General features: G+C 31.0%; 1 protein-coding gene across 1 annotated transcript in view; it reads right to left on the bottom strand.

Annotated features, from left to right (window-relative positions):
* The window catches only part of LOC118183253 (heme A synthase COX15), a 38,868-nt gene that overhangs the window by 994 nt on the left and 16,757 nt on the right, over window positions 1-21,117 (bottom strand). Inside the window, exons 6-8 of the mRNA XM_035352725.2 lie at window positions 18,432-18,681; window positions 10,188-10,342; window positions 6,433-6,546 (exon numbers count right to left, since the gene is read on the bottom strand). Of these exons, the coding sequence (XP_035208616.1) occupies window positions 6,433-6,546; window positions 10,188-10,342; window positions 18,432-18,681 (519 nt within the window). The remainder of the gene's footprint in view (window positions 1-6,432; window positions 6,547-10,187; window positions 10,343-18,431; window positions 18,682-21,117) is intronic.

A 21,117-nucleotide genomic window follows, 5' to 3' on the forward strand; every position in this document is an offset into this window, starting at 1 on the left:
ATAACTTGGCAATCTGCAGTTATTTCTCAACTAAAATTCTTATATATTGTATATAAAAGGGGGAAATTAACCACATGTGGTTATATCACTGTAAACTGATGTAACAATAGCAGAGAAATGAACAACCTGTGGATAAAATAAGAATATAAAAATAATTATAAATTAATTAAGACAGCACATAAGTACGTTATAAGGTAGGTCCTTAACGGGTCATGAAAGTTCATAGTTCGCTGTGGATTTGAAGCATGATAAATAGATGAACTTTCTTGATTTAGACATGAGACTACATAAAAGTAAACATATTCTTACTAAAAGGTATGAATTATATATACTGTAAGGAACTCGCACCTGGGATTTCTTTTAAGCTCTTAACTTTCTTAAATAATTTCTAAACTAAACGTGAACTGGATTTTAATTGTTGGTATTTCCTTTAAACTTCAGTTGAAATTCTAAATTGTCAACTTTACCAACTGTAATTACTACACAATAAATATTGTGTGAGAAGTATATTGCACTCTATGAGTTCATCTTTTTCCCCAACGAAACTGGATATATAATTTTATATTTTTAACAGCAGCCATGAAACAGAAAATCATTTATGTCAGATTGTATGCTTTAAATTCTGCACCACTGTATTCTATATAAGCAGATGGCTCTTTGACTCCCAAAATTTCATTGATTCTCCCCTTTGCATGGAAGTTCAGCTGCATAGATGGTGCCTTGAGTATTGGTTTCATTTTTGTACTAAGATTTAGTGGATTGGCTAAGGTGTCAGTTTCCCTATCACAAATACTCCAGGAAGCTACTTGATGGCTAAAAAACTGTCATAGATCTGAAATAAATTTTCACTCAAGGCACATTACCCATTGAACTGTTGTAAATTAGAAACTAACAAAAAGAATATCACATTCATGAAATAATTTGACTCGGTGTCATCTTAACAAATACTTATTCATATTTTAGCTTTACATACTATGTATGCAAGTAATAGCATTTTTTGTATTATTCAATATTGAGATTAAATCTCTTTCAGCTATTTATTCTCTTTTCTGCATCTCGGTTTTAAAATTTTTGCTTTTTATTTTATTTAAAAATTCACACTTAAATCTCTTTCAACTATTTACTCTATTTTCTGCATCTTGGTTTTATTTAAAAATTCACACAATTATCTACTGAATACCAGAAATTGTCATTTATTTAGAATTTATAAAAGAATAATTAAAAATTCAATTATAGCAATCTGTTAATTAGTATCTGCTACATATTGCTGGTATAAACAATATTTGCACACTGTAATTACTAAGAAATATACTTATTTTGCAACATTTTTAATTGCACCTTATCCATATTTCGAACAATTTTATTCATTTTTAATGAGAACTAAATGATAGCTTTATAAATCAGACAGAACACCCTTGTCTCCTATTAATTAATATTTTACACAAAGTCTGTTATTGTATAATAATTACGTTGCTGGAAATCCAGATTACGAATAGTAGAATCTTAAATTAACTTTAAATTATTTCCACTCTTGATAGTGATTGAATGAATGAGTTATTGCTTTCTTACAATGATCAATTTAAATAAATTTTTTTCAAAAAGTGTTCTCATAGGAACCTTGATGATATTACACTGTAACACACATGCATTATATTATAATGTTTCAGCCTGAGTGCTATAATATTTTTATGTTAAAATAAATTTGATTTTCAAACAAATGTCTGGCATTTGGGAAGATGTCAAATTTTTCTTCATTTTTTACCTCCTGCCAACTTGTATATGTAGGTAAGAAAACTAATGTTTTCAGTCCAAAAATTCCGTACTGAGTTTTCAGTGAATAAGCATGAATTAAGAGTCTCCACAACATGTTTTTATTATTTTTACAATGATGTTTGTCTTGACGATTTTTTGACGATAGTGCATAATCCTGGGTTGAGGTGACTGATGTTACTTTGAAGCCAAAATTCTGTGAGACGATCACTATTCTGGAAGCTGGCTTTCAAAGTTTCATTAGTTAAAAGTTCGATCAATTCCTCCTGAATATGAACCTTTGCTGTTTCAATATTCATAAAAGGGGTTCATGATTCACTGAGGGACTCCTAGGGATAAAATATCCTTAAAATGTTCAGAAAAGTCTTAGTGCAAAGACTCAAGGTGTTGACAGTAAACTTTTTTTTGTTTCATCGAAGGGGATTTCACTGCTCTTGTGCAGATCCAACAAAATTGGAAACTGGCTAAACTCATTGTGAACAAAATTCTGCTTTTACAAAGTGAGTTGTTTTAGGAAAGTGGAAATAACAGATTTTGTTGTGATCAAAATGAGCTCTTCGCATTGAAGCTGCAAATTAATTCCATTGAATTTTGCATCTTATATTGTAGCAATCTGTCTTTCAGAGCTATATCTTTCTATTTGAGGAACTCAAGTACAGAGTCAAAAAGATAAAAGAATCTATTGAAGCAGATGTCTTTGGAGAGCCAGCCAACTTGGGTGTGTAGAAGCAAGCAATTAAATTCTTCATCATTTTCCTAACACAGCTGCTCGGATAATTGATCAATGAAAGCATTACTGCAAAATGACGTACTATAATAGTTGATGCAAAAGGTCACTGAAGTTTTCTGCAGCTAAATGTCGTCTATAAATCAAAAGGTCGATGAACACACGACGACAAGTCACCACTGCAGGAGCTCCACCGTGGCAGCAGACATAATGTTTGCAAGAGGAATATTTTTCTCTTTAAAATAATCTTTGACAGTATTAAAAATAGATTTACCTTTAGTATCTGCAATTAAGTTTTTTGCAAAAAGCATCTTTTGAATAATTTTTCCTTCCTTCACAAACCGGACATACACTAATGGGAAAGCCTCATTAATAAACCTGTACTAAAATATAATCCAAAAACTTTTCAGTTTTAGTACTTAAAGATTTTGATATAAATGGGAACAACATATTAGATTTCGGCTAAAACTGATGAACCGGAAGTGATACTTTACTTGAAGCCCTGAATAGACTTTCATAAAAAAGTATATTTTGAGATAACCAAAACTTCTCAAACTTGGTATTTAAAATGGTTGTGTGATTTTAAATCATATGTGACATACATAATCATATGTGACATACATAATCATTAAATATATTCTTAGAATTATGCAAAATATAACAAGAATAGGCTCATTATGAAGATGAGCTCTTGTCATGAAGCAATTATATGTATATTCTCAATCTTTGATGTGTTTGCTTCACTTTTGTGTGAAATCACTTTTCAAATAAAAGGATATTGCCACCAAATGTTATCACTATGTATTATTTTTCACATATAAAAAGAAATTTATAACAACACTTAAAACTGTATCAGGAGTTCTATAAATACGTTGCATTTAAAAATTTTGTGATTGTTAAGTCACCTGGTTTGTGAATCCAAAACACTATAATCAAACGGTACACTACAATCAATGCGATATTTTCAAATCAAAGCATGAGAACTGATGTGTACATGAGCATATACAGTTATCATTGTTCACTGTATAAGACAATAGAATAATAAAAAATAAGTAGTATTTATAATTAATAATGAGTCATAAAGTTTATAAATATGTTACATTTTATTTCAAATTATCAATTGGAAGTGATAATTAAAGCTCCTTCATAAAACATGGGCTGGCCACATCGGCTTTTTTTTACTTAGAAATTAAAAATTCTGTCTATATAAATATTAGTGCACTTCAAGAGCCTGTAAATTTTTTCATTCTTAATATGCAACTCCAAACTTATAGCAACATGTATATATAAAACATTAGTAGCATATTTAGAACATGATTTATATATATGTGCGTGTGTGTGTAAAAGATAAAAAACATGTAACTTTGAATTATACTTTAAATTAGCAACAGTCCCTACTTATTCTTTTTACTTTGGGCATCATCCACTTTTCTACTCTAAAAATAGTAATAACCTTTTCAAAACTGGATCACATCTGAAATCTAATTCTGCATCATGTCATTTTAACTTTCTGCACTACTTATAGTTCTTAGCCAATCAAATTTTTTAAAAAAATTACGATAAATACCACTATAATTTAACTACACACTCTCTTTTTGCCATTTGCTCAGTCTTGAATAGCCCATGTCTCTTTACTTATTCGCACAGTGGTATTCACATTCTTCTATTGTTCTTATACAAAATTGTGGGGTGCCTATTGCACCCATAATAGTGTATGCAGCCAGCACTGTGTCTTCAGAATTGCTTTATATAATAACTAGCAGCAATGCTGCCAGCCTTCGTCTGGCTTTGAAATGTACCGAAAAAATGCTTTAAGGGGACACCAAACGTTAAATTTAGAAACTGAGCAGAATTTTACTCTGCAGAATAACTACACATAAAAAAACTGCTATTTTTTTTTTAATGTATTACATATAGCAAAATTACATTTAAAAAAAAAAACTTTTTTTTTAAATGTAAAAAAACGTGTTTACATATAACAAAATTACAATGAAATAAGCAATATACCTTAATACAAATATTACTTATCCTAATAAATAAATTAACCAACTTCCCATTGCCTTTTCTCAACAAACATCCAGTATCTAACAGAAACATTAAATTTTAAAACTGCACAGAATTATCGCCCTCATTTTTCTAAGTGGCAACAGTGCTGATTTTCAACAGTCAGCAGTCCAGTATACAATTGAATGAAAAACTGTTGCTAAAACCACATTTCAAAAGAATGAAACTATTCAAAATGGTGCAATAAAATCGAAAATATAAAATTTTAAAAAAATCAGAGTCGAATTTTGAAAAAATTGCTTTGAGTTGCACAGGCTCTTCTCTAGATGCACCTATATACCAAATTTCGTAGCCCTGGATCTATTAGTTTACGTGCAGCACGAATGAAAGACACACAGAGTCTTTCTTTTATTATATGTAGAGATAAATAATTTGACCACATTTGTGTGGAAGTCCATCATGCCATCTATGCAGTAAAGACATCCAAAGTGTATCTATGTTATGTTATCATTGCTAGTGCATTACAACTATCACTTACAAAGTTATCTTGGCTATGACTAGACGTGAAATGGTTTTCATCTTCCACCTAAACTACATCATATATACAGTCAAAAGTATTAATTCGGACACCCATAATCCGGAATGATCTATAATCTGGATCTCAAAGCTACAAACTTTTTGCGCATGCGTCGGCCTTTACGGCTGCGCATATGCATGTGCGCATGCGCATAATACGTTTACGCATGCGCATTTAATGTATAACGGACGGTATAAGCTAAAAATATCTAATTATCTATTTCAGTTAATGTTGCAGATTGCATTGTTCCTTAATCTTCGAATTGGATCCTGCTTATTGTTTTTTGCAGACTGTTAGAGCAATTTTATAAAAGTAAGCTTGAACTTTCAATTATGTCAAATAGAATTTCCGATGCTGGAGCTCCCAAAGGATCTACAAAGCGAAAATATGTTTCGATGTCCATCAAACAAAAAGTAGAATTGCTGCAAAAAATGGATAAATGTATATGTTTCTCTAACCATTCCGAAATCAGTTTATCAATTTCACGTTGCTCTGCAGCGGGAAGGGGGAAACGCCGCGGTGCACAATGTTGATCTGTCAGCACTGTGAAGATAAGGATCTTCAGGGCAAATGTTTTTATTTTATTTGGCTTATAATTCCTTACTAAATGTAGTATTTCATCTCGATGTACTCCGTCTTTTGATATGATTTAAATCAAATTCCTCATCATTATAATTCGCTTCCAATAGTGAAGAAAGTGACACAGAGGTTATTGAAAACGAAAAAATTTCGATTGACAAATTAGTCGGTATTCTCGACACAGCAATTATAGGACTTAAACAGCGGAATTTTGTAACTGAACACGAAATTATGTCTGTTTATAGAATTAAAGAGAAAGTATTATCACATAAAACGAAGCAACTTAAACAACTTACATTGAAAGAAATGTTTAATAAAGTAAACAAATATTAAGCCTTTTTTTTTTTTTTTAATTTTGATACCCTTTAGATTATAATTGTTCTTCATTTCATAAATTACATTTCATATTTTTAATTTTATAATTTCTGCATGCCATCTTCCCAGATTTAAACTGATGATCTATAATCCAGAAAAATCAATAATCCGGAATCGCCAAAATCCCGACGAGTCCGGATTAACGACTTTTGACTGTATATACATATATTTCATAATAATTTATATACCATCTCCAAGGAACACAAATTCAATTTAAAACCATGAATGAAATAATGTTTTTATAAATTATTATGAATTATTGGTTTATTACTTTGTAGCTTTAGCACAAGTCACAGGCTTTATAATTTTAATTAATTTATTTTGAATATATATATATTTCATAAAATATTATACCCATAAATTACATAATATATAACAATAGCACAAATTATTAGTGTACCTGAATTAAGGCCATAGCAAACATGCAGTTTACTGCTAATCTAGCTCTTGGAGAAAGAGGTAGTTTACGAGAATACCACCAAAGGCCAGTCACAGCACAAAACACTGTTTCACCCTAAAACATGGAAGAAAACATAAATTAATTCTAACTATTCATCGTAAAATACAAAAGTGTAAGCATGCTAAATAAGAATGAAGGGTTGGGGGACTCACTCTTCTCAAAGACAAAAGAAATTTTTCTCATTTAAATCTTAAATTATAATTACGAATATAATAAATCATTTTTTTTAAATTAGCATAGCATACATGAACATAAAAAGGGTATAGCAAAAAAAAAAAGTATTTCCTCTCCTTTCAACACATTTGACTTGCATGAGTAATTACGAAGGAATATGAGTAGTATAAGGTTATCATTAAGAATATTCAATAGAAATAAAATACTATTCAAAAAAGCTTCCTTCAGGTATGCTGTATACTTACTGAATATATACTTAATTTTACTTAAATGAGATTCTAAACAACTTGGGAAAGAATTTTTTTATTATAGGATTACATGTTTTTTTTTTTTTTTTGCTAAACAACCACAATTATATAGCATTTAAAGTTAAATATAAGATATTAAAGACTGAACACCTTGCATGTTAAATAAAATGACAAAGAGCTTTCTAAAAGATCAGAATTAAAATATATATAAATATAGGTTTCTAAAGGATTACAATTAAAATAAAAAATTTTAATAATATAAGCTTTTATTAAAAATTCATAAGAGAATTAATGAACTAAAAGTAGAAAAATAATTTATCATATCCTTTATTAGGAACAAGAGATTAAATTTGAAAACTTTTAAAAAATTCATCTTCAGTTTTATATCACTAATAATAAAAGCATGGGGCCTCCTTGATAAATTTATAAAGTTAATGGCTTATACTTTTGACAATGCAATTAATTTAATATGTTCCACTGTTTAGGGGATGTTTATTTAATGTTTAGGGGATCGTAGATGAATTCTGTAAAGAGAATTATTTAATCCCTTTTTCCAAGTAAACTATATGATAAATTATTTTGCTACTTTTAGTTCATTCATTCTTTTATGAGTTTTAAATAAAAAGCTTAATTTATATATAAAAATGTTATTTTCATCTTTTTAATCTGAATGACATCAATCAAATTATTAAATTGAAAAATCATTTTTTTAAATGAATAATCACTCGTGTAATTGTTGGAATCATTAATTCCAACAATTATTTATCAAAGATCAAAAACATCCAGCGATTTTGCCGAAAAAATCAGAAATTATGTTAAAATCTCTTATAAACTTCATTTAAACTTTTCCACATGAAAAAATAGTGCAAACAGTAAAAATTCTGAGATTTTTAGTTTGTTCATTAAGTGAAGATATGTATGAAAAACCACAACACTAAATTTTAAAAAATTTAAACAGTATTTTGGAAAAAAAAAAAAAAATTCTCACATTTTCCAGAAATGTGTGTACTATTTTTCACAAAATTCAAGTTAAGTTTTGAAAACCTTACTATTGTTTATTCAGATTCTTTATGTCAACAAATTCATCTAAAAAAGTTGTAAAATTTAAAATCTTGATAACACATACATTTTTGGATGTTAAAATTTTAAAATCCTACAGGAAACTATATTATGTATTCCATTAAAATTGAGAAAAAAAAAACAGCTTTTAAATTGAAATTCTGAGAAAAAATGTACATAAACTTATGGAAAGAATAGATTTTATTGTGATGCAGTAACACCACAACCTTGAAATTATGTTTCCCGGTATACCAAAGGAAGAAGCAATTTCTGTGTCACACTTGAGCATTTTTTTTTTTTTTTAATGTAGAAAATCTCTCAATGTTTTCTTTTTTATCATTCTTATTTAAAATGAGGGAAAAGAATTTGTTTTATAATCTCTGAAAATTTCAAAATTTTGTAACCAATGCATTTTTAGATATTGAAATTTTAAAATCATAAATGTCAAACAGTCAGAAAAAAAAATCAAGCAATTTTTGAAAATTTGGCAGAAATGATGTTAAAAAAAAGGCACAAATTTTATTAAAAATGAAAAGATATGTGCCAAAAATCATTTAAGCATTAAATTTAAAAATATATAAATCTAATATTCAAAAATATTTAAATCTAATTTTGAAAAAATTTTGCCTATCCACAAGCAGTATATGTTCAAAATTTAAACTTCATATCTTATCAAGAAGTAGGTTAAAAATCGATGATAAACTTCTGACCATAGCAACAAACACCATGACCAAACTAAATAAAAGCTTATAGTATGATATAATTTTCTAAAAGATTGCAATTAAATAAGATATAGCTTTTTAAGAGACTATAATTAATCAAAAATCTAATTTTCTAATAAAATATATAAGAATATAAATTTAATATTATCTTTCTTTAAAATAAGAATTATATAATATTAAGGGCTCTACTTTGTGGATACTTATGTCAGCTTTGTCACAATCCGATTTTTTTTTTTACATGACAACATTTGAAGAATATAAATAACAATAAACTCATTACATGAAAGCCACTGTTGACATAAGCATTTCTTTAATAATGTTTTCATTAAGAAGAATGCTGGCTTAACAATGCTTTTTATTCTTCTTCACACTATTGGATTAAACAATAAAATTGCTGTTTTGATAAGACTTATACTATTACATTAATATAATAATAATAAAATGATAAATAATACACTGTGGTTGACAAGGTTCCATTAAAATTCCAATTTATTTTTTGTCTTTTTGAATCGAAAACATTTTGTGATAATTTTAAAATCATATGAATAATGTAATACACAGCAAACAGTTTTTCAATTATATATATATATATATTTCTGTCAACTCTTAGTTTCAGATCAATGCTAACAAATATAAAGACTGTCATCTTTCCCTAAGAACATATTTAAGAAACTCTTACAACATATGTAAGAAACTCTTATTTTGAAATACAACATATTTAAGAAACTCTTTTTTTTAAAAAATACATCTGAAAGAAACATATGCTCAGAGAAAAATGAACTGAATATAAATAATAGCTTATAGAAAGAAAAATGAGAACAATTAATGACCATAAAAATAATACAACAGAAATATAGTCCAACTATTAAGTTCTTGATTCTCTAAAGAATTGAATAAGCAAATACATTAAACTCTGTACAATATAAATTGCATCAGAATGAGACTGAAAGAAAAGTAGAGAATAAATCTAACTTTAAATCTATATATACATTTTGAGACTTGGAACAGAGATTAAACAAAATTTCAAAATAAAGCTAAATAAAGATTAAACTAATATAAATGATTTATTTTATTGTTTTACTTTACACAATTCAAACTACGCCACAATGAGCAGTTAACAAAATAAATCCACTCATGAAATTAATCAAAAATTTTATTGTGTACAATGTTTCCTTTAAAAGCATTTTTAAACATTAATAAACGTATGTTCACACCACACATATTTTGTACATCCACACCATACACACTTTTTTCTATGCCTTTTATAATATAAGATGCATCATATTTTCTAGATATTTCACCAAAATCAAAATACTCTTTTTTACATCATAATTATATAAAAATAGCTTTCATATCATCCAATACTCAAGTCACAAAAGTAAAAAAAAAAAAGTAAAAGAATGAAATTACAGAAAAGAACATACATATTTTAAAACAGAAAAGAAAAAAAAAAAAAGAGAGGAAAATATAATTAGTTATGCAATGCACATACCAATATCCTATGATTGAATTGTGTGGTAGTGGGATTTTCTGTAATGTTTCTCCATAATGGAGAAAAAGCAGTAATATCAGATGGAATCCATCGATCAGCCATTTTTGGAAAAGAATTATAAACTAATCCAGCTTCTATTCCTGCTACAAATGCTCCTATATATGAGAAAAAATTTCCATGATGTAATGAATTGTGAATATTAATTTAGCTGTCATTATAATTAGTTCGATTAAAATTTATTTTAAACAAGATACAGGGTTATTGTCATCTGCTTTTTCCCAAATGTAACAAAAATTTGCAACAAAGCTATTGAAAGACTTTGTAATTTTGGTTTTCATTACAAGTTCTGAGTAAGTGACAAATATTTATGTTAAATTAAAAAATTTATATACATTTTTGATACAATTTTGATAACATGAATATTTAATCTCAAGTTATAAATACACCGTGCAAACAAGTTTATCTGATTCACAAAGCTTTACAAAGAATTAAGCAGCTCTTTAAATAATATATAATTTTATAGGAATCATGCAAATCAACAGAAATCAAAATTACACATTTAAGTTTATTTAGAATTTAAATATTTTTAGCTGAAGTGAATTTTGAAATGAAATGCACCTGAAATAATATGATAAAACTTACACAACATTATTTATTTCACATTCTAACAAAAATTCTCTATAATTAAACAGTATGTTTCCGTTTTCCAGAAAATGCAGCATGTAAGTTGACCTGGGCATGGAAAGCTATATTTGAAGTGAGTTCAGCAAATTAATAGCAATCATATATCAAAGACTATCCATTGAAAATGTATACTACATCAGCTATACCTTCTGATGTCAGAAGATAAACAAACTCCTTATACACTATAACCGCTACATTGAAATCTTTGTGAAACAGTTTAATTAGCTGTCATGATTATGATGTAATGATTTCTTATTATGAACAACATCCAAACAGCTATTAGACATAATTAAAAAAATATGAAAATAAATACACAAGAATACACATTATGAAATATGGGTTTAAAATGCTTAATGAATTTTTAAGTAGGTAGAATTATAATTCTAATATGTAAAATTTTATTCAAAATTTATTTTTGAGGATATTAGTAAGTGTTTCTATATAACACTGAGTAGAAAATCCAGATTGTTATTTCTATATTTTAAATATGTACCACAAGTCTAACAAAACAGCACAATATGAATTTTCTCAATGTTCATCAAAGTTTTGGGGAAATCCACTTCTATTGGCAGTAAATCCACCTACCCCAATATGAAGTTTCAAACTGATCACAGAAGCAGAACATTCAGTTGGAATATTGATTAAATTACTATACAGCAAAGCAATCATTTTATCTTGATGATCATCATTACACTTAGAACATAGTAAAACACAATATACACACCCCTATTATACCTTTCAATGAATATAGTCTTATTTCATATTTACTGATAGTCATCATTTTACTTCTGTGTTCCCATGTACCATGACACAGATAGTAATTCTATTCCATATCTACACTAACACAAGAGCAGAATGGTTACATTATGTTAATTGAAAATATATTTCATTTTAGCTTTTGTCATATATACAACCCAGTAACAGCTGTCAGAATACCTGATGCCATGTTAATATATAGACTGAAAACATCGGAAACTACTACATTCAACTAAGCATATTCTCCTGCCAATTACTGATATACAGCAGTGGCTATTCCTCTTAGATACATAATCAAGCAAATGCTATCAGAAAACTATCATTATCATTTAAACAGATAGCATTTAACTGCACATCAGTCTATATCTTTATATATATAAGCAGCTAAAGTGTGTGTTGCCGATAGTTTATTGTTGCCACTCGGAAAAATGAGCGCGGAAATTAACGTTGCCACAGTTTTTAATTACCGTATTTGACGGCATATAAGACGCACGTTTTTTCCTAAATTTGGTCGCAAAAAAGTTACCTGCGTCTTATACGTGAAGGACACAGGTTAACTTTCAATATTGAATGCTATTTTTAGCCCGGATAAAGGTCTAGACACACATAATGTTTTCTACATCTGCCATAATTATTTTGGGCAAGCGTGAAATATCTGTCGCCAAAAAGCGTCAAAGCTCGAAGCTGATATCAAAGTTCGAACAGGTTCGACAGTCACATCACGTCTATGAGCCTTTCTTTCTTTACATAGACTTTCTTTGACTCAGTCGACACACGTGTCGGTATCGGTGCTACTCTGTATAAACGTGTCGGTATCGGTGTTTAAAACTATTTGTTTAGAAAAAATACCCTGGAAAATATGACTACAGGAAACAAGAGATTAAGCTATACAGTTCAGTATAAACTAGGAGTGTTAAACTATGCCAAAGTGCATGGAAACAGAGCAGCAGCAAGGCATTTCGGTTCACCACTTACCGAAAAAATTTTACGTACTTGGCGTCTGCAGGAAGATCAACTGAAAACTGCTAAAAAACAAAAACATAACCTTCGATGCCCAGCTCCATCTTGTCCTGAACTTAAAAATGCCGTAAAAATAGTGGTGATTGATAAGAGGAAATCTGGGATAAGTGTTTCAACCAAAATGATAATCAATGATGCCAAAGAATTTGCAAAAAAACATGGGAATCAGAACTTTTCAGGGTCTGAGGGCTGGTGCTGCAGGTTCATGAAAAGGCAAGGCTTATCAATGCGCAGAAAAACAAATATTGCACAGAAAATGCCTGCAGATTATGAAGAAAAAATGCTAGCATTTCATAGGTTTGTTGTAAATGCACTCAAGAAAACTTCTTTTGAGCTCGGTCAAATAGGAAATATGGATGAAATTTCACTCACATTTGATGTATCATCCAACAAGACTGTGAGTATTAAAGGGTCTAAATCAATAACCAATAAAACCACAGGTCATGAAAAAACCCGATATATGATAGTTCTAACATGTTGTGCTCAGCACAACAACAGCATGTGCTCAGCACAACAAGGTATGCATCAGATATTTTAATGTTCAAACATGTTGTGCTCAGCAAAACATGTTAGATTCCGCTAACATGTTGCCGTTTTTCATACTCAAAAGAAAAACTCATCTGAAAGAAAAACTTCCAACGGGTGTAATTGTTCATGTTCATCCGAAAGGCTGGATGGACGAAGCTGGAATGAAACTGTGGTTACAGAATGTATGGGCGAGGCGACCTGGTGGACTCTTAAGAAAACCCTCTCTTTAGGTTTTTGGATCAGTTTAGCGCCCATAGAACTGAAACCATAAAGAATAAAGCGAGAGAATTAAAAACCCAGATAGCTGTCATTCCTGGTGGACTTACTAGCCAATTTCAGCCATTAGATGTATTGGTGAATAAGCCATTTAAGGAAAAGGTGCGAGAACGATGGAACAAGTGGATAGGAGAGCCACATCACGCCCTCATACCCTAAGGTATTCATTCTACCACTTCATTCCACAAGTGTGCGAGTGAGTAAAAAGATCTTGGGAGGACGTAAAAGCTGAAGTAATTGTTAAGTCCTTTAAGAAGTGCGGAATCAGTAATGCTCTTGACTGAACAGAAGACGAGGCATTATTCGAAGAAGATGATACTAGCAATGACGGAAACAGTAGTGATGACGATATTCTCGTTTTCGATGATGATGATAGTGAAAAGGATTTTTATGGTTTTGAAAGTGATTAAAGTCTAATTTCATGATAGGCAACATTTTCCCTGAATCTGTGTTTTTTGTTGTCTTTGCTTTATTTTGTATTATGTTTGACTGCTTGCCGTTCATTCATTTATTCATTATTGAAATTTCATTATTGAAATTATCAAACGGCAAGCTATCATGTTCAAAATAGCTTGCCGTTTGTTAATTTTCCTTAATTAAAAATATGTTTGGTAATTGCATTCAATGATTGTTTATTTGGCTTTTATGAAATATGAGAACTAAAAGAAACCACATTTTAAGTCATTGTGGTACCCTTTTTTTCCTTGTGTGTGGCCTTCTAAATAAGGATGTGTCTTATATGCCGTCAAATAAGGTAATATCTCGGCCAATTAAAGTTGTACAAAGATGAGAATGGTATCGATGGATTCGGAGAATTTTTTAGAATCCGAGAATGCACGTCTCGAATTTCAACTCGACGCCGTTCCATAGATATTCAAAAAAAAAAAAATTTTTTTTGCCACGTAGCCAAATCCCTCCAATAGGGAAAACCCAAGAAAAAATGTGGAAAATGTAGGGAAAACGTAGGGGGAAATTAGTTTTTAATTAATATCTCATCTAATTAAAGTCCTAATATGAGACGAATGGTCAAAATGGCGTGCCACGGACCTGCAGAATCCAACGGTGTGCTTCTCTAAGCCTGGGAGCCAGCCGTTTCAGACGAGATGATGTTACTTCACCCCATATATATATGCGGCTTAAGTGTATGTTCGTCACTGATAGTTTATTGGTTGCTTGCGTAACTGTACTAGCCAATGGGGTGAAGTTGCCACGGCACAGGGTTGCCGTTCCAATTGAGATGTACAATTTCCTGTAAAACATGCCTTTGCTATGACCATCAATAAGTTTCAGGACCAAACGCTTAAATGTGTTGGCATTTTTTTTACCTGAGCCTGCATTTGGACACAGTCAACTTTATGTTGCCTGTTCAAGAGTTCGGGAAAAAAACGGACGTAAAATTAAAAATAATGGATGGTCCTCTGCAAGTCGAGCTTAACCCCTTCGAGCCGGGTAGCGAAAACGCGCGCTTATCGCGGAGGTCGGCAGTGTCTTCCGCGAGTGTCTCTCCAGGGCTGGGGGCTTTTTTGCTACTAAGCCTAAATCCATGAAATTTCTGAAGTATCAATGCATTGTTTAATAATGCTCTATAGAGTATTTAAACGGCTTATGTTTTATAGATATTTTTATATATATACTTTAATTACCTTATTTCTTGTTTAAATGCATATTTTACACATTTTATTTTAATTACTCACCATTTTATGACTTTTAACATTATACATCTGAAAACTAAATATATTACTTAAAATTCTCTTTTTGTATGAAAAATTTTAAAACAGGGATCTACACACAGTCCTACATTACATTCCTTGAACTCATAATAACTCATTTGCCGTTTCGGAGGATTTTTCCGGGAATGTGAATAAACGAAGCATCGTCGTCTCATTTTCTTATCAGTCTCTTCTGAACAAAGTTTTGGAAAATGTCTTTCAGTTAATCTTTCAGAATCAATATCAGAATTTCAGAATCAATATCTGAAATATTTTGCATCATTTCTGCTATTTCATGCTCTGTTAAACATTTTCGACGCTTCGACATTGAAACGGTAAAAACAGAAAGAATTCACGTCTAACAAGATCTAATTATTTTCTAAAAACTGAACTGTAAACCAAAATACTCAACGGTTTAGTGCATATAAAACTTCTACTTACAATAAACAACTACCACGTCCGAATAAAGTGCGATTTAAAGAGACGTCATAAATCACGCCTTTCGGAAACATTTAGTTCCCCGTTTGTTTATATAATCAAAAACCCGTGTATGTGAGTCATGCTTCTCTCATGTCGAGTAGAAGGTCTAATGTACATGTATCTGAAACCATATGGGCATACAGTGCCATCTTGTGGCAGAAATTATAGTTTGAAAAACGTTCCAAGGTATTGGCACAAATACGTGACATTCGGTAGAAAACTCAACAATGCTCTGGCACGCCTACGTGTCGGCCGGTAGATAAGTGCGTTCGTTGCTGGCACGTATATGTGACAGTCGGTGTGAAGGGGTTAAAAATGATGGAAAGCTCTACACAAGAAATGTTGTGTACTAAGAGATCTTTGACATATGAATTAATTCTTCATTATTTAAATCACCTTAATTTATTAAGCTAGCGGTGTCTCTTAAGAAATGTACTGCCAGTGGTTTCCTTCATTGTACTCTAGTTTAAGCAATTAAGCAAGTAGAAGGGGGAAACCCCATGGGGCAGTAAGCAAAGGGGCGTCCTTGCCACCTGCCCTCGGTAATTCAGTTTAAATTAGCAGACACATTTGCACAAATCATTTTAATTATAATTTATAATATCTAGAACAGCGGTCACTTCGTATGACCGCCTGGCTTTCTAAATAAAAATCGTAATATGTTAAAAAAAACTATCATATTCTGCAATTTTGAAATGTGCCAGATAAGTAAATGCCTAGAGATAAATTTTTAAATAAATAAATAATTCAACATTTCTTTTTTATTTAAAATACATTAAAATAAAAAATCTTGATTTAAATTATTGATATAAATATTTGGATAAAGAAAGCACATCTCACACCAATAAACAAGGTATGCATCAGATATTTTCAAACACTATTATTGATGAAAGAATATTAATTTAAGCCCACTGAACATGCTTCTGAAGTTGGGCTACTTGGCTATATATTTTAAACGTATTTTGTACACCTTATACCACTATCCTTCAATCCATACTTCAGTTACGTATTTGAATTTCATACGGCTAATTTAATAAACCTGCCACATAATATACAGCATGCTTCAAAAGATCATTACCAAACTTCACATGCTAGTCTGTCATACCACAAAAACAAGATTTACACATGAACTTGTGTCTGAAAATGGGAACAGCGACCGCTAGAGGGCAGTGTTTGCAAGCGTAGAGGGAAGAAAGAAAGGATGTCAAAAGAGGTGTTAATATGACTTTTATTAAAGAACATGGTTAAATCACAGAAGATGTTTAAAACTCTTTCCATTCGCCACAATACATGCTTCACAACATCAATATATGGATTCACAGACCTGTTCAAAAATAGATAGGTGTGTCATGGACACATGCCGGTACTTCCACAATCCTGGTGACAAGATCCATGTTTGATGTTCCCATCATCTCGTACACCATGGATTTCATGTATCTCCACAGTTAGAAATCAGAGGGAATCAGACTGGGGGTCGCAACCAGCATGCAACTGGTCTGCCTATGCCAATCCAGCGACCAGGATATGTAATATCGAGGTATTTCTGTACAATGCTGCTAAAATGTGCAGCCCCTCCATCAAAATGAAACCATATGTTTTGTTGTGTAGCTGCTAGAAAATCAATAATCAGATATAACAACACTCTTTCCCCAAAATGTCCATAAAAAACTGAGTTAGTAAAACGATTCATCCTTCTCCTGCAACGTCCTCAACTGAAATGATCACACTTCTCACTTTCTCATAAGCCTGCGAACATTCTCCTCTAGTGGCCACTGTTCCCATTTTCAGACACAAATTCCTATGTATATCTGATTGTCATGGTATGACAGACTAGCACGTTAAGTTTGGCAACAACCTTTTGAGACACCCTGTATGGGCAAAGTGTGAAGCACTTTTTACTTCCTTGTACAAAATAAAGGAAATATTGGAACCGCAAAAGATTTTAGGTATATATTTCAACGAAAATACCCACTTTGACCATTCCCGTATTTATTTGGATGATTTTTTCCTCGTGACATCTGTACGTACACTGTATGTGTCTGTATATTGCTGAGGAATTGCCTTGTTTTGATTTCAATTTAATTTTAACTTTTGATGCTTTAAGTTTATTTTACTTCAGTCCTGCAGCTACAGTGCAGGATGGGTTTAAATTTTTTTAAAAAATTTTATACTATTATTATGTTTCTTTTTGTACTTTATATATATACATAATTTATTTTCTAACAGATTATTAGTATATTATCTCCTTTGACAAAAGTAGTTAAAATTCTTTTGAAATTATATATACCCACTTACTTACCCAGGCTATATTTTTGCAAACACTGTTCATAGTCATATACTTCCAATTACAGAAGTGTTATTCATGTTTTTGCAATGTCAAATTTAACAAAAATCAATTTTCAACAAATAACGAAATTTTACTTTAATGCAGTCTCCCTGTTCCTATACTTATATTTGAAAATGTTTTATAGTCATTATGAAAAATAAAATTATATGAAGTTTGACTTACAGATGACAAATTAACTGGGATATTTAATTTAAAAATTTGCAGTTTTTGATGTCATTTCAACTTGCTTTGAGGGATTGGTTATTCAAGTTAGAGGAAATAAGTTTAAATGAAGTGCAGCAAAAAAAAAAAAAAAAAAAGTATAATTTAATAGGCCAATACAAGGAAGTCATATGGCATCCACATCAGATTTTTTTCAAAGAAGCAATAAAATTTTAAAACTTAATAAATGTATTCAACAATGTTTTAAAATTTATTGAAGATGTGTGCTTAAAACATTCTTACCACTAAAAGCAGTAAGAAAAATAAGTCCTTTTGCTCCATGCGCAAATCTTCGAAATTTCAATAATTTCTGTGTTGTTTCCATAGACTGTGGAGGTAACAAATGATTAAGACCAGACCACAACATTAAACTGTACAGAATAAATGCCATTCCAAGATGAGCAGCTAACCGATACTGGCTCACTCGTGCTACACCATCTGGTTCTGGTTTTTCTTCCAAACCGCTTTTAACCATATACCATCCAAGCAAACCCTGAAACAGAAGTACAATGACTTAAAATTTTTGCTATGAAATATAATAGTAGGAATGAATAGCAAAACTGTTTTGCAATAAAAGTAGATTAAAAAAAATATGAATAATCCCATGACCTACCAACAACTATATGTACCAAATTTTTAACTCATCTGGTTACCCTATTGTGGCAACTGAATAGCAGTGAGTCAAGAAGCTGTCCAGCAGTAAGTAGCAGTAAGTCAAGAAGTCGAGGCCAAATTTTTAACTCAACTGGATATATTATTGTAGTAACTGGATAGCAGTAAGTCAATCCATTTACCGAGAAGTCAGAGCCCAATAGATTAAAAGACTTATTTTTTTTACTAAGTTTACAATTTTGTAAAATAATATTCAAATACTCTAGCCTATAATTGATTTCAGAAAAACAAATTGGCCGCCTAACCGATATAATGGTTAGCTTCGCTGACTGCTGTGCCAAATGTTTGTAAATGTATAGTGTCTAAGTGGCATTGGGACACTCTAAATATGTGGTAAGTCGAAAGTCCTCTCGAGAGATTGATGGTAGGGAAAATGGGAGACCCTCGGACCTATTCCCCTGGGATGCTCTACATCAAAATCAGGGATGGAAATGAGTTAAAGCACATTATCACCTGTAAGGTGCTCAAGGCTGTTGCCAACAACAGGCATAAACTTGTGCTCCTTGCCATGAGAAATTTCATGCGCTTGGGCTGACTATAAGTCAGACAAATGAGCATTAGCAACAGCAACAAAAGAAATTTAATCTGGCACATAATACAAATGCCAAAAATTTCTTTAAGCGATCAAACACATTAGAATTTACAGTATTATGGATGTTAAATATTTCCATTTGCAAAACTGCAGTTGCTATATTTTAAAACATGCTATATTTTAAAACATATCTTAAATTTCAGTAATATATATTAAAATATTTTTTAAATTTCAAATTTTAAAAAATGCTGAGTTTCTGTCTGGTTTTTGATGCTGACAAATCCCATGAGCTTTTGTTTACTTTAGAACTCTCCTCTTGATTAACTAATAACAATTAAAATTCTTGAGAACAAATTCTAGGCCAATAAGCTAAAAGAACGTAGGATCATAACAATATTTAGTTCCAATTCATGAATTCCTTTCATTTATCTATGCAAGTCTTTCTTAAATATTCATACTCAATCATCTAGTTACATAATTTTACAATATACTTAAGAATAAGAAATTTTATGAGAAAAGAAAAAGTCTACATAGCTAATATTTATATTTCTAAAGCAAGTGTATATTGGTCAGCAAAGTGGAAGAAATATTAAAGCATACAAACCCCATCCACTTGAAACCCATGCGCAATACGAGCATGCATTAGTTGGTTATCATTGTGTGTGTACACAAAAATGCGTCCAACAAGCAAACAAAACAAAAATTAGGCCATTTTACAAAATGCTGAAACCGAAGAAGACATGTATAATCAGAAGGTATCAAAGCAATCTCAGTTTGGCACAAATTTTGAATAAAGCTCTACTGATTCCGAGGGTGATCAGACATAGTTCCCTCTTTTTCAGGAGCAAAAAAAAAAAAAAAAAGTATTTACAAAATGAGAGGCACTACACTTGTTTCTACAGCAAAAGTAATGGGTGGTGCAAAGTGAGCATGAATGTATAACCATCTCTAGACATTCATGGGTACTTACTGGTTAACAGGGCACTACTTAGTGACAAATGTAAACTTTGGCATGAAATTTAACTAGATGTCAGTAAGCAAACATTCACATTAAGATAAATTAAGTTACATCCACATGACACACAGAGATACATCAACACAATATTGTTGCATGTGTACGGGTTCATAATAATTGAATGCACACAGAACTGATGATAGCTTGATAAAATTTATCTTACCATAAGAAACACATTGCAGTTTTGGAACATTCCACAAAAATACTCATACAGCTCTGCACTGTACCACAGAGCACAATCAATAGTTACACTTCGAACTACTAAGAACATTAAACACAATGCAATGCAAAGCACATCTAAAAAGCAAAGCTAGAATGGATATTACAATACTTTGAATTCAGCTCTGAGCTAAAATCTGAAAGCAAATGCTTTCTCTAATCTTATATAGTTTTCACTCGGCAGCCGAGAAATTTTGAAATTATTAGAAGGCATATGAAGGCTGGATACAATAACAGCTACACATGGAATCAGTTTACAGTTGTTCAATTAAAATACACATTACGATAATACAAGGACTGGACCAAAGTTTCGCCAAGTCTGATGACTGTGTGTGTTGTCCGACGACATTTGGTAACAAAAATTACTCTCAAAACCATCGCCATTTTAGCGAGATCTTGCCAACTTAGCAAGATAGCCATTTGCTCAATGTCAAATAAACTTGCCTCTGAATTCTTACTTTTCCCACAAGCTTCACTTCTTTATATTTTTA

The sequence above is a fragment of the Stegodyphus dumicola genome, chromosome 5, assembly GCF_044657685.1.
Source record: "Stegodyphus dumicola isolate Sdum_Otavi_A_Nest chromosome 5, ASM4465768v1".
NCBI classification, from domain to species: domain Eukaryota; kingdom Metazoa; phylum Arthropoda; class Arachnida; order Araneae; family Eresidae; genus Stegodyphus; species Stegodyphus dumicola.